The 15148-nt window shown below is 38.0% G+C and overlaps 1 protein-coding gene across 1 annotated transcript; it reads left to right on the top strand.

Moving 5' to 3' along the window:
• The first annotated feature begins 3858 nt into the window (after positions 1–3858).
• LOC104421453 (transcription factor TB1) lies at positions 3859–6126 on the top strand. The gene is made up of 2 exons (XM_010033407.3): positions 3859–5721; positions 5874–6126. The coding sequence occupies exons 1-2, from the start codon at positions 4633–4635 to the stop codon at positions 5934–5936; spliced, it is 1152 nt and encodes a 383-aa protein (XP_010031709.1). The 5' UTR covers positions 3859–4632; the 3' UTR covers positions 5937–6126.
• Positions 6127–15148: the final 9022 nt, after the last annotated feature.

Here is a 15148-nt window from a genome sequence, read left to right as displayed (position 1 = left end):
GTGTACCAGGGCAAAATATTCCGTGTTGAAATGGTTGAACTCTCTCATAAGCTAACTTCTGCACTATTGGTGTGAGTCGACGCATACTACTATGTCTGGCATGAGTAAGGTATCGAAATACAGATATTTGACTATGCTTTAATATATCAAATTTGAAATTTGAGATGATCTGATCACTTATTTTCCTCGGCCCAATTGGTTCTAGATGGTGAGTGAGACTATACCTTCTTTGCTCAAAACACGATAAAAATCAGTACATGGACATGGAGGCAAGGAAGCAACTTCCACCAACCCTCGGTCCATCAGTGTCTTCCACCGTCGAGAGGGATCCATCAGTGTCTTCCACCGTCTTGAACCCTCTCAACAAATCCCAAACTCAGTCCCAGGTTCTGGATAAGATAATGTTGGATTGATTTTTAAGGTCATTAGAACCCAACAAAGGCAAATTTGTTTCACTAATTGATTGGTTTGTGAGTTATCCTCGTGGAAGCATCCACTTTTTGCATAAATCATGTGGGTTTGAATCATCAAATCAAGGGGTCCCTTCTTAAATCATAGTCAACAGAGGGGAAATGGTGATATAATGGAAAAACTTTTTGAGCAATCTAATCAAATTGAAAACATGGGCTTATAATGCGATGAAACCACCCCACCTATGTTTTCCTCTTTTCCTTTTTTTCTTTTCTCCCATTGGGATAAGGAGGCACGCCATCTCTCTCTTCCTCTCTCTCAACACAGCCACGTTGGGCCTTTTCAGATTCCATCAGAAACTACTACTTCAATAATAGCAAACAACCCATAGAAAGAATCACCCCTGCAAATGAGCTGAACAAAGGTTACCTGGCGGCATCCAGAGAGCGAAACCTAAGCAAACTCAAGTCATATCATGCAGTGTGGAAAATGTGCACCATGCTCTGTGTTGAAAATGAAAAACGGGGAAATAAAGATGAAAAGTTCCAGTTGCTGCTCAGCTTTAGGGCCATAGCACACAAACTTAGCTCAGACCACTCATCTCCATTGGATGATGACAGCCCACATGAATGCTTGGCTGAGATCACCATCCACGAGATATTTTTCATTCACAACGTAAGGAGATAAGTGAACAATTTGAACTTATTTTTTCCACCCCAACTGTCAAAATTCTATCTGTACCACGACCAGCAAGTACTAGCTAATTTGTTTTATTTTTTATTTTTATTTTTCCTTCTGCTGCTGCCGCTTCTTTAATTTTCTTGTTTAGGCTTTTAAGAAAAATCTACAGAGACCAAAATCCTGTGACAGATAGGTATGTGTCACCGAGAAAGAGTATGTTGCTGATATGAAGGAGAAAATGTGACACGACTCAATCCGGGATGAGTCTTTTATAAGGTGGTGATGACCGGAGACATCAGTTGAAGGGCATGATGAGAGAAGCGTTCTGATGAGCTCAACCACCATTTTTTCTTTCTTTTGGAGGGGTGGTACAGGGCAGCACCACATGGAAATGAAAGCACTTAAAGGCAAGACATCTTTTAGGGTTCATATGCATTCACCATCATCACTCAAATGGGGTACATTCAACCTATCTTTTTCATAGTTATCGTCTTCTCTTGATAGCAACCTGAGAACCACCCCAGTTTTCCCCCCATTTCATGTGGTCCTGGGTTATCATGCCAGCCTAAAAAGGTCTGTCTCAGCTAGAGAGAGAGAGAAGAGAGAGAATGAGAGAGGAGCTTCTTTTTGCTTAGTGGCAAGGACGGCATGTATAAATGGCAAGAAAGGAACACCTAAGAAAGGGATGGTAGTAGTCTGCAAAAGAGGGACTTTGCTTCAATTGTGGGTAGGACTATTGCCATTTTCGAAGACAGGTGAGATGAGATGGGCAAATAGTAGTTAAGGCAAGCAGCGATTGGCTAGGGTTTTGTAATGCCTCCCCGTAAGTACAAAGACCGGGCAAAGAATCCCTGCGTTGGAAACTTACACAAGAATACCGATTTTTTGTAAGGGTACTCCTAGAGTACAAACACGATGGGAAAAGGAGCAAGAACATCAAAGAACCATGATTAAGAAACTCGTACCCACATGATGCCAGTTAATTAAGTGCTCAAAAGTCCCAAATTACCCTCATCAGATCAAGTACAAACTAGAGAGAGAGAGAGGAGAGATAGAGGGTAAAAGATAAGCACGCATGGAGCTAACCCAACAGCATGCTCCATAAGAATTGATAGATGTGAGGGAGGGGAGAGAGGGAAGAAAGTTTCTCTTTTTAGTGAAAGCGACTTGCGTAGACTGTAGTCAAAGAAGAAATGCCTCCCTCGGCAGGTTCAGCCCTTCAAATAATTGTCCTCGTCTTCGGCTAGATTTCGCCACGTGGAGGCTGGAATTGTGGACAGAATTCCGAGCACACAATTTTATTCCAACACCAATGTGAAAAGCCCTCCGCAATTGCCTGATAAGCCATGATTAAGGATTTCCATTAACGACTATCTCCTCTTTAAAAATCTCACTAGACAAAGTTTGTCGTTTCTAAACATCATCTTTCTCGTTAGACTTGTTAAATGAGTGAATCGAAAATAATTCGATCTAAATTGACATATTTAACCTATTTTGACCAATTTCTATATAATCTTTAATTTAATGACTCATACACAACTCGACTCATATTGCTAAAATATTTCTATGTTCAACGCAATTTAGGAATATTTATATCCAAACTAAAGAGAAAACATGAAGTAATAGAACACGAAATCAAAAGTCATAAAGGTGGATTAAATGTAAATAAATTGTGAACCCTTTTAACGTTCATATTAAAGCAATTTATGACCCATAAAATTATGTCTAAGCATTTATGATCCAAAATATAACTAATCTCTCTCTCTCCCTCTCTCTCTCTCTCTCTCTCTCTCTAGGTTAAGAAATAAATTAATGACCCATTTTGGCAGGCATATTTCTCATACCTATAGCGAGTGTATCATGAGAATTTCCTTATCGAGTAACAGTTGTCCAAGGACACTTGATAACAACATCCATCACAACATTCAACAAAGTCATGTTGCATGAGGCACGTAGTTTAGGATACTCAATAAAAAGGATTCTATTAAAACATACTCTAGGGCACGTGTTAAGCAATTAGCTTAAGGCATTCTCCATCTTTCGGTGAATTGGCTTGTCCCGTATCATGTGTAGTCAATGTCTTCACTGTTGAGTACATTTCTCGTAAAAGTATGCTTAATAATTGTTTTAAGACCACTCTTGATAGTCCACTATAGCAAATTGTGCAATATCGATTGTATCGTGAGGAAAGTTAGTATTTGGAATTTACAGGCTCTCCTTATTTGATTATTTAGCAAGTGTTTTACAGACACTCCTTACTAAAATAGTTGTAGATAACATATGTAGTTTGTCTAAAAATATATATGTACTTCAGGGGGAAAAGACAATATACCCTTCTCACAATAATTTGATGAATAAAATACTAAAAATAAAGCGCGGAGAATCAAGAAGACCAACTTAGACGTCTGACTGATAGAGCTGCAGAAGCATTCAAAGCCATAGGAACTCCCAAAGAGGACTTGACCTTTTTACAACTCTATTCGTACGAAAGAATGTTACTTAAATCGATTTTTTGAGAAAAAATTGTCGCACGTCATTTACAAGAAGAAGTTCGTTAAACCTCTTCATCACTTGTTAAATGATGATCAGCTACGAAGCTAGATCTCGGGTAACGGCATCTAAATCCAAGCTGTACTGCAATAAAATTAACCTTTCTGTAAGGTCCTAATCAAAATGAGTACTTTGTTACGAGGGAAAAGGCAACCCTAATACACAAGGAGGATGTCAAGTACAAATTCGGAGCACAAAGGGCCATCATCATCTCTCTCTCTCTCTCTCTCTCTCTCTCTCCCCCTGTCCATTGTGGGATTCCATGCAACTCTCTTGTTGATTGAAATGGGGGTTTGAAAGTAGGGGAAGCCGAGGGAGTTCAATGTCAATCTATCCCACCAGCCAACGCGTGAAGTGGCACAATACCAAGTCTTTCCTATCCACTCACTCCCCCCACAACATGACCGCCTGTGTTTTCCCAGCTTTCCTTTTCATGCTCCAAGCTCAAGTGCCAACTTTTGCTCCAGCGAAAAGATTTCGAAAAAGATGACTCCTTGTCCCCAAGTATATTCTCGGAGTCTCTAAGCTCTTCATCTACTCACGCTCTCCCCATTTAAAGTGTGCCCTCTCTCTCTCTCTCTCTCTCTCTCTCTCTCCCGTGGACAGAATGGATATTTGCCTCTCTTCTCCATCATCCGCTGTCTTTCTCAAAGCTTTCAGTCCTTTTGCCTTCAAAGCTAAAATAGGCAAGCAATCTCAATCCACGGAAATGTAGCTTGGAGCTCTATATCTACTAAGAAAATTCTTCCTAGAGCTCTAGCTAAAAGCAAGCAACGGTGGAAAAAGAGAAAAAGGAGAAAGAAGAAGCGGTAGTTTTTGGGTGTCTCTCTCAGTTCATTGTTGTTTCGTGCAGATATTTGAATTGGTGAAAAGGATGGAGCTGTTCCTATAGATAGTACTTTCTTTTTTATGTCACTTTCCAACTGTGACCGAGAGGCCAGCTGCCAAGTCTAGGGTTGTGTTTCGTGCAATCTCAGCTTAAGGGCCAAAATGTTTCCCTCAAACAGCAATGGCATTGACCCCATCTCTATTTGGGATGGCCTAACAATTCTACACAAGCCCCTTTCAAGTGATGCCATCCCAAACTCCAAACAAGAAGACCACCTAGTTTCTCTCTTCAACATTCCCTCTCCTTTCCTTCACTACTATGAAGATGACAGCAGCTCCTTTCTCGAGCATGGCCTTGACCTCTTACTTCCGCAGCCACAACAACCAGCAAGTAGCGATGATGCTGCAGTGGTAGCTCATACACTCGCGAACATGGTGGATCTGAACAACAACGTCAATGCAAATGAAGCATCGGCAAGAGGAGGAGGAGGAGGAGGCAATTTCAAGAAAAACCATTCCACTCCCGACCCGGTTCCTAGAAAGAGAACCTCAAAGAAGGATCGACACAGTAAGATTTATACTGCTCGCGGTCCAAGAGATCGAAGAATGAGATTGTCCCTTGAGGTCGCCCGCGAGTTTTTCGATCTTCAGGACATGCTGGGATTCGATAAAGCGAGTAAAACTGTTGAGTGGCTGCTGTTACACTCCAAGTCTGCCATCAAGGAGCTTTCAAGAAGCGCTGCAAAGACAAACAGTTGCACTGCCGGTAGCACATCTACATCAGAGTGCGATGTGGCGTCTGGAATTGATGAGGCAGCTGGTAATGGGGATCACTCAGCCAGTGTCACTCAAGAAAAGCCACCGATCAAGGAAAAAAAAACCAGGCAATCCCGCAGGAATTCGTTTTACCTGCTTGCAAGAGAATCAAGGAAGAAGGCGAGGGCAAGGGCGAGGGAGAGGACAGTAGAGAAGCTGTGGATGCGAAGGCTTGATGCACCAAAACCATGTAGTGAAGCAATGAAGACTGACTTGAACGAGAGTAGTCTATATGAAACCTGTGAAGAATCTGGAATCCAAGGTAGCAACAACGTGAAAGCTGCCTCCAACTTTCTAGCTCAATCTGAAGAGCCACAGGAGGAGAAGAATTTAGGAACAACAGGACAGACTGTTGATGATTCTTTGGCAATTTCGGACAGGTGGAGCCCAACTTTCAGTTTCAACAATTTTACCAGTACTGCAATCTCCCAAGAGGTAAGTTTTGAAAAACATTTATTTCATTGACAAAATACATAATGAATACCGGATTATGTATAGTTCTAGCTTTTATTTTGTGGTAATAAGTGCACTTACATGTGATTCTAAATTATTTGATCGAAGTCACTGCCAATTGATCTTATTTGCAGCATGAGTTCAGAGAGCTCCATCTCTTTGTCAAACCGTGGGAGGCCTACAACAATTCGTATTAGTGCTAACCGAATTTGGGTATATTCTCGAACCTTTGATGGCAGCTGAATAAATACATGCTGGTAGAAATTGATGAGGCTTCTTCCTTTGTGCTTGGAATGTATTATAGGCATGTGTGTCACAATTGTACACCTTATGTGTGGACTAGTGTGTTCCATCAGTGAATTGTCTGCAATAATATGTGCTTCTATATGTACTTCTCCTATGTCTGACCGGAAATGAAGAACTTAGACGCGTACAATTTGCCCCAGAAAGGATAGATATGGAAGGCTAATTCTCAGGTCAAGAAATATTTTCCGAGATTTATCTAATGCTTCGATTGTTGAAAACCCTTATTTTATGATTGTCTACTCCATAGAATTTTGAAATAAAGTAATCTGGTGTATCCATTCAATGGAAGAACATAGCTTTTAAGAAGTGATTGACTAGACAAAGGGCACTTAAGTTGTCCACTATCCAATGAACTTGTGTTTCACCAGAGTCCACATACGGAGAGAAATATCATGATTGTTTGAATACCATCACAGTTGCAGATGCAGATTACCTAAACTTTTCAATAAAAATCAAAGCACATACAATTGCAAACCATATGAAAGAGATGCGATATAAGAACATAAAATGGAGATGAAATTACGTACCTCGATAAAATGGAGATGAAATTACGTACATCCAATGGTCAGTATTATCTGAGACGAATTAAAGATGATTACACAACTCGAATAGAAATCTATTCATCTTTTTATTCTCAGAATGATGTTACTGTGACAATCAAAAGAAAATTGAAGTATAGAAAAGCATATCGTAGTGAAAGGAATTCACATCATTTAATCTGTCCACGTGATCTTACAATGACACCAAGGAGAACAAAACAAAAACTTAGAAAATGGGAATGATAAGGTGGCTAAGCCTCAGTTCCTTCGTTATCAGTTATTGCAAATTTCTGATATGAAACATGAGATCATTACATCCAGAAAAGTATGAACTGCGTTACTTCATGTGATGGTTTGTTAATACAAGATACGCATGATTAATGCACTCTACTGCTGATGATCAAATGCTTAAGTATGTCAGAAAATGTAAAACTAAAATGATCCAGTGATCACTTAAAGCATTGTCATGGTCGACCAGAAAAGAATAGCTCCATTGCTTGTTATTGATTCTGTTTTGAAAGAGATGAGCTTCTGCTGATCCTCAGCATCTTTATGCATTTGAGCACTTAAGTGGTCAGGGGTTGGATCCTAGTAGGTAGTTTAATCAGCTACAATATGTAAAAAAAATCATGTGATTTATACGCTTGTTTTACCCTAAGAACATCTTTGAACTAAAGAGTGCACGATCAATGTGCTTTAGCCTTGATATTGATTGTTTGGCAAGTAATCAAGTAATTACCATCGATCATGCCAAAATTAGATGAGATAAATCTGACATTACTTTTGGCTTTCTTTTCCAAATACTAAACTAGACTCACTATCCAGAATTTTAGCAAAGTTTGTATCTCTTATTTGCTACTTGCCCATAAATGTAGACGTGTGAACCATCGGGATACTAGCACATGATGCTCCTGCATAATATAAACCAGATGTTTCCAAAAGATGTTCATCACATCTTAGAGATGAAAGACTCCAAATTAACAGGACTTCCACAAGCATTTCAGAAACTACTAGTTCAAAGGAGCACACAAGTGCATCAATTTAACTTGCAATTCGTAGCTACTGCCTTGAGGACAGTAATATCAAAACAAAGTAAAATAAGCGGAAGTTCAAAAAGATAATTAGCATTGGTCATCTATTGGCAAACATCAGACAGTGAGCTTTTCACTGAAACATTTCCGTGGCTAAATTTTTGGACGTGTTAGCATATACTTGAGATGCATTCATCATATCTCTGATGACCTGATTGGGGGAAGCTTGAGTAGAATCGGGGCTTTTTGACATAATAAGCAACCAGTCAACACAGAAAACCAGTTGAGAATATTCATCACCTTCATTCATAAGCGTGATCAGCAACCATATATACCTTTTTTTCTTTTTTCTTTTCCATAGGCCACTCTGGAGACTCTTTTCCTGTCATTGCGTCTAGACCCTGACAAAATTGAGAAGCAATGGGTTTAAATGCGAGGCATGGCACAATAACAGAGACTAATGTCATAAAACAACCTACAAGATATATTAACATATAGGACTACCATGTGTTCTCTAATAAATTAAGCATCTTAGCCACAATGTCGTGAATCGCATAGGACTAAGAAACAATCAACCACATAGGATTTGGATCACCTTTCATCTGTAATATGTTACTAATTTAAGAATCTTGATTTTGTACAACTGATTCGATTTCTTAAATAACGACAATCAATGTAAATAAGGTTCATTTTTTAATGGCATCATCCAAGAACATGGGCGGAACGATCTCATGATGGTCAAATATACGGCATCTCCAATAAGATGTAAATATTGACTATACCACTAAGAAACAAAGCCACTTTGTCCATTCTTCATCCTTTTTAAGGATTCAAAGCAATTTCAATGTCGTCCTCAGGAATGGAAACGGTATGATCTTTTAAGAATCTAGAGTTGCTGATCTTGGGATAGGTGGAGCATGCGTGGAAAAGGAATTGCTTCATATTGGTGCTTACTCACTGAAGCATCAGCGGACAACACTTTGCTCAAGGCATAAAAATGCAATTTTGTCGTCCAACAATTATGATGAAAAACGAATTTAGTAAGCTGAGGTCCACCATCTTTATGTTGCGCTCTGCATTGTGACATGTTTTGATGCCCTCATGATAACGTGGTTTGATGCTTTTCCAGCCATGCCCTTCATTTTTGCCTTTGAGCCTCATTTCTTATCGTATTTGCTTTTGCTTATAGATGATATTTAATTAAAAAACATAAGCTGCATCTTTGTCCTCGGCTTATAGGGCTCAGCATCACTTGCTTAAGTCCTTTGATCCCATTTAAGGGCTTGCAAATATCATAGTTGGTCTTTGCTACAGTAGGTAGAGGTGTTATAACAAATTAGAGGCTTATGGGTAGTACAGTAAGGCTGACTTCTGCTGTCTCAAGAAACTCTGTTGCATGATCCTTCTCGGATTGTTCTCCCTAAAAGCTAGATCCATTGAATATCATATTTTATTAACGTTTCTAAGAAGATGCTAAGTGAGAATCATAAATTTGACTTCGACTTCTTGTCCTCATCTGTTTTCTAATGTGACACTCACACCAAGTCACTCCAGATAACTCATTTTTACATAGGAGCACTCTTTTTCCAACATTTTAACTTTTGGGTCACTGGTACATGAGAAATGGGCGATACTTTGTGTGCCTCAACAAGAAAGTATACATGAACAATGTGACACATTGACAGAAAACATGTGAATACAGCCAGATATGTATTTTAGATGGTATCCACGATTCAAATAGTTACCCTCATTTCCAGACCATATTTGATTGTGAATATATGTCATATAAAGCATGAAAGTACAAAAGGAGCTGTAGGACTTGGGCAATGTTAGCATGGAGTTGATCAGGCAATTTTAAGACAACCAACACAAAAGTGAAGCAAGGAAGAGCATTACACTATATATGATTAGGACAAAAAAGTCTTGGCAGCTAATTAATTGGCAATGGGTTTGATAATTCTCTGCGATATTTGATTGGTATAGCTTTATGCATCGGAAGGGAACGGTAAGAGAATGTGTATGGTAGGCAAGAATTTGTTATTAGTAGCAATTTTGTGGTTTTAAAGCCCATCAGCTCATCAGTACTATAGTTTTGAATCAAATATATGAGCGCCCATCCATTCACTCAGCGAGAATAAGTAGTCTCACGAGGAAATTGATTGCTTCGGCCTTTTGTTATCTAAAAATCTAGATCCTAAGCACAAAGTTCCGCCCATTATTAAATGAGACTTGCAAAATTTCCCTTGGTGCATCCCAATCTGTTTTCAAGAAAAAGGTCATTGTTACTTGTATCAGAACAGATTAGACTTTAGTAATAAATTCTACTCTCGATTTAGAAATTGTTTGGTACACCTTTTTTGCAGTAGCTTTAGTTGTGAAAAGAGACGATATAGCTTTTATGAGATACTTGGCAAGTATCTCTCCACTGCAACTGCTTCGAAGCTTCGGCAGCTTTTAAGAAGCTACCTCGTTGAAGTCACAATGCTCCACAACACAGCTACAACACACTACAGTTTAGTCACAGACAGGCTCTCAACGAAGAAGTGATAGAGAATTTGGGATGTTGTTCACAGCATAATTCCAACATGACACAACAGGCGTTTAGGTTCTGGGACTTAACCGCGGAATTGAAAGAGAAATTGGATGTGGGCCCTCATAGGATAGTGCATCGCATGATTAAAATCGGAAGAAATCCTATAAAATAAAAGAAAATAAAAAGACGACGTGAGAAATGCAGACCGGTAGTCAACAGAATTCGGGAGAGAAAAATTCAAATTGATATTATTACTTAAAACAACATTGAAAACCATATGGTTAAAAGGTGGAGTTTGGTCGATAGAACAAAGAAATGCAGAATTTGGCCAGCAAATACCTATTATGAACATCTAAATCTAATTTGCTCTTCTATGCTGATCTTAGAAATTAAAGATCCCGTCGACAACCACCAGAAGAAAAGAAAGCAGAACATCATGCACATATCTAAATATCAGGTTCTAGATGGTCATATTGTGATGCGAACCGTGTTCGAGATCCACGGCCATTAGGTCTAGATTTTCTTTTTCATCAAACCAGATAGGTTGACCATGGCTCACTATTATTGGCATGAAGATCTAGAAAGTGCTTACTAAAATAAAATAAAGTAACAGAAACGGCAACTGAGGGAAGAAGGAGATAACAGGACAAAAATTCTTCATCAGAGTTTCTTCTTTTTGGTATAAATCCTCAACCGATCTCAAACATGTTCAGCCACCGAATTTTCCATCAGATCTCCTCGAGTTTATTCAGAAGAAAGAACCAAAAATCAGGCACACCAGAACCCCAACAAGAGATAGAGAGAGAGCTTTGCAGCTTGTGAACAGAAATTTGATGGCAGGTTTCATCAAAACCACTGTAGGGGTACCCTAAAATGGTAGAAAGATCTTCTCCAGCTCCTCAAAGGGAACTTTCTTCTAAGAAAACCTTTTCAGACAAAATTAGCTACAAACCCTAAAAAAGGAGGATGCTGCTACCAAGTACCAACCAACTGGCCCAAAAAAAGAAAAAAAAAACAAGAAGGAAGAAGATGCCATTGCAGTCCTTCGCTTGAGATGTGAGAATATTTCACCGTTGATGCCGACAAGAAAAGAGACAAGACCCACAAAAAAAAAATTGTATAATACCCGCCGCTAAAGACAAAGGAAGCTGAACTGCCAACAAACCCTCCAAAGATTGAGAATCATGCTCACATTCGAAAACCCTAAGGGAAGCCCTCGAAGCAGAAAGTCGGAAGTAAAATAACAATTCAATTCCAAGGGAAAAAAGAACAGGAAAAAAAAGACGTTTCTTTCACTACAGGCTCTGGAGAAGATGCCGCATCTGAGAACTGAACTCGACCGTCCAAAGCATATATGGAAGACAGAGAGAGAGAGAGAGAGAGAGAGCAGTGATCTTCCAAACAGTTCAAATTGTTGGTGAGAAAACCCTAAGAGAAAGAAACAGCACGAGGAGAGAGAGTAACAAGGGTGGGGATCCATGTGAGACTCCAGAAAGGCTCCAAGAATGTGAGGGTGTTGGACCAATTGGAAGGTGAACTGTGTACGGCATGAGAGCCAAAGGGAAGTGACCCATGAGAATAATCTAAGGCCAATCCCCATGGTTGGAGAGGGCGAGTCTATGATCTCTCATAAATATCGTCCCTCCGCTGATTTTCGCCGTTAGATTGAAAAGCAATAAAACAATCATCACGTCCACATATATTGAACGGCCGAAATAAGAACCGACATGGAAACGATAGGACTATTACTTTTGCAAAGCTTGGTGTCGCGCATTATAGGGAGGAACTTTTGTCCTGTTCACACCTGCACCAGAGAGCCCTCTTCTGCCCTAAGTACCGAAGGAATCTGGTGGACGGAGCAGAAGGAGATAAGAATCCCTTCAGATTAATTGGGGGCACTCCCTTTTTCGATTTTCCCTTTTCACGAGTAAAATGGACAATTTAGTCATTCTTCATGAATCATCAACAGCTACGACGACTAGATTTCCAAGTTCAGCACGACACAAAAGAACCCTCGTGACCTTGATTGAGTCTAAGAATGTTATGAACAGCCTTAGGAACCGGGTTGCATGAAGATTGTTATTAAGATTAATATAGAATTAATATGACAAATTGTTCAATAAGTGAACATATTCAAGTACTCAATCCGAGCTAGCCTCACCTGGCAAGTGAACTCTCTCTCTCTCTCTCTCTCTCTCTAATTTAATTATCTAGCCCATGGTCTTTAAATCAAGAAGTGTAGGTCGTATGGGCTTTCCACAGGAAGAATTTTTCTTCTTATCGAATGCCCTTAATGGACTAATAGCAGATAAAGACACATTGTTAAAGAAAGAATCTTGCATGATTAGGGTTATTTTATGAAATTCCTAAATTTGAATTGTAGAAAGTATGAAAGACCCTCGGGACATTATAAGAAGCTGTGTAGACCATTTTAAGTCATGCGCTTTATTGAAATATTATTACCATCATTAATCTTTTAAGGGCATGCGCTTTATTGAAATTTGTGCAAAATTCGTTCCTTATTTGGTTGTTCAACGATTACCTTGGGGGCAGTTGTTAACAATATCCCTTCTGATATATAGAGATCTCATTTATGATATGGTAGTCCTTTCCGTCAACCATAATTTCGATTATAGTTGCTTAGTGTTGCGGTCACATTACCTTCTTGGGCTAACTCGTACTTCTTCGAGCAGAGTACTCTACCATAGGGGCATTAACGAACAAAAATGAATGAGCAACAGATGACAGGTTGAGAGCAGAGTGACTGATTGTTGATCAAGTGAGGAGAATGTGCAAAAATGAGACATCAGATGAGTTTCGAAAAAAAAAGACTAACCGTTAAACATTTGATTACCAAGTATTGACATAACATTCTTCAAAAGATTGTACGTGTTTCTTGACAAAGCCATCAACTCGTGTAATTCAATCACCGTCATTAGTTCATTTAATTTGGCGTACAGAGAACAAATTTGCCGACTCTATTAATCGCACATGGCGACCAACCCTATGCCTAAAAACCAAACGTACAAATCGTGGATACGAGGTGCAGGTTCAAAGAAACATGTGATTCGGTTCCCTGGATCTTATGAAAGAAATTTTTATCCAGTGGGATCCATATTGCACGAGCTTCCCTTGGGTCCTGAGTTTTAATGGGCTCTCAAGGAACTTCACAGTAGAATTTTTGGGACTATCCGAGGTAATATTGGCTTGGAGCGGTTCATTGGATTATATTTGGCACGCTCGAAGTGATGCACTTAGGGCATCTTCCCATATTGGCAAGATTATGTTTTTTTTTTTTGTCGGTATGTTGGCAAGATTTGTTTAGTTGGTGATGTTTGCTCTCAAGATAATTTTATTCTTGCACGTGCAATCGGTAAATTTTCAATAAGTATTGATAAGTGTCAAACCGGGACTTTAATTTTTGGGTCTAATTGATTATTCACCAACAGTTTATATGAAATCGCCAACTCTTTTTAATATCCTACAGATTAGTGGATTTTTGTACCAATTGTTATTTGCGAAATTTACTAACATTTCGAATTTCACAAACTTGTATATCAAAAGTAACAGTTTAAATTAGAGTGATTTACCAGCATTTGTCATGTTATAAACCGACTAGTTTTAGTTTACTATCACTGGAGTTGCTTACAAACGTTTAATTATACCCTTTTTTTTTTTATTATTTATTAACTTCCAATTGAGTTGTCAACTTTTATTTGCCTTGTCTTGCAGCCCTACATCATTTACTATTTTTTTTTTAGAGTTTATTAATCTAAATTAGCATGACTCGCCAACTTTTCGCCCCTGAAATTACCAACAATTATTGGGTTACCAACTCTCATTTGATATACTTACCAATATTTTTCGATTTTTCTCTAATTTTGCCAATTTTTCTTATCATTTACAAGCTTTTATTTGCATTTTTCTTAGTCATGTCCTAAATTTACCAACTTTGTTTAAAGTGATTTATCAACTTTTTCTCTTTTCAAGTAACCCACTTGTTTTAGATTATCAACTCTCATTCGTACTATTTACAAAGCTTAGTTTTCTTTTAATCACCAACCTTTCTTATCTTTTATCAACTTTTATTTACCATTCTCAATTACTCCTAAATTTTAATCACTCTTATATGAAAGTACCAACATTAATTTAATTGGTTTCTTAATTATTTTACAATAGTTATCAATTAGGTACTGGGTCAACAAATTTTATTTTAGCTACTTACGAATGTTTTGTTTTGTTCTTTTTTCATTTATCAACTTTTCTATTCATTGTTAATTGGAAATAAAAGATGATAAAACACCTAATAAATGCTTGTAATCTTATAAAATAGTTGATAATTTAAGGTGTCGATGATAAATTGAATAAAAGTTTGGAATAATAAAAGAAGGTTTTCTATTATAAAACATAAAAGAAGTTGGTAATTAAAAACATCAAATAAATATGGGTAGGTAACTCTGGCACGAGTTACTAATGTAGAATTAGCTGGTAATTCAATCGTAAAGATAGCTGGTAAATAGGGCAAATACAAAAGTTTGATGAATTTATATAAAATAAATAAATATTGATAAGCAACTCAAATGAAAATTGGTAACCTAAAAACTAGTCGGTAACATGATTATAGAAAAGTCGGTACATCACCAAACAAATTCAGCAATTTCATACAACGGTCAATAAACTGAAGGTGATGCTAAGAAAAGTAAATGAAATAAAATTGTTAGAAGATAACAGAAAATTTATTTGCTAGAAATGAGAGAAGTTGGCATTTAAAAATAAGAAATCAAACAAATACTGGTAACCAACTTGAAGAATAGTATTTGAAAAAACAATTTAACATCAAGAAATAATTATAATAGTAGCTGGGACGGAAAATTTAGTTTCCTACTTAATAGAATAAAAATTGGCAATAGCTCTTATGAGGTTTGAAATTTCCAAAAAGGAGTTGGTAAATTTAAATTTGGCAAACAAGGCAAATAGACATAGTGACTCAAAAGAAACAT

Source organism: Eucalyptus grandis, chromosome 2 (assembly GCF_016545825.1).
Source record: "Eucalyptus grandis isolate ANBG69807.140 chromosome 2, ASM1654582v1, whole genome shotgun sequence".
In the NCBI taxonomy this organism is placed as follows: Eukaryota; Viridiplantae; Streptophyta; class Magnoliopsida; order Myrtales; family Myrtaceae; genus Eucalyptus; species Eucalyptus grandis.
This window is presented reverse-complemented; position numbering and strand designations above follow the sequence as displayed.

What these genes read in the sequence shown, in the direction of transcription:
- LOC104421453 (XM_010033407.3), top strand. Translation starts at nt 4,633, where the DNA reads ATGTTTCCCTCAAACAGCAATGGCATTGACCCCATCTCTATTTGGGAT. An exon ending in GTACTGCAATCTCCCAAGAG is followed by an intron (nt 5,722 to 5,873) that starts GTAAGTTTTGAA and finishes TCTTATTTGCAG; the next exon opens with CATGAGTTCAGAGAGCTCCA.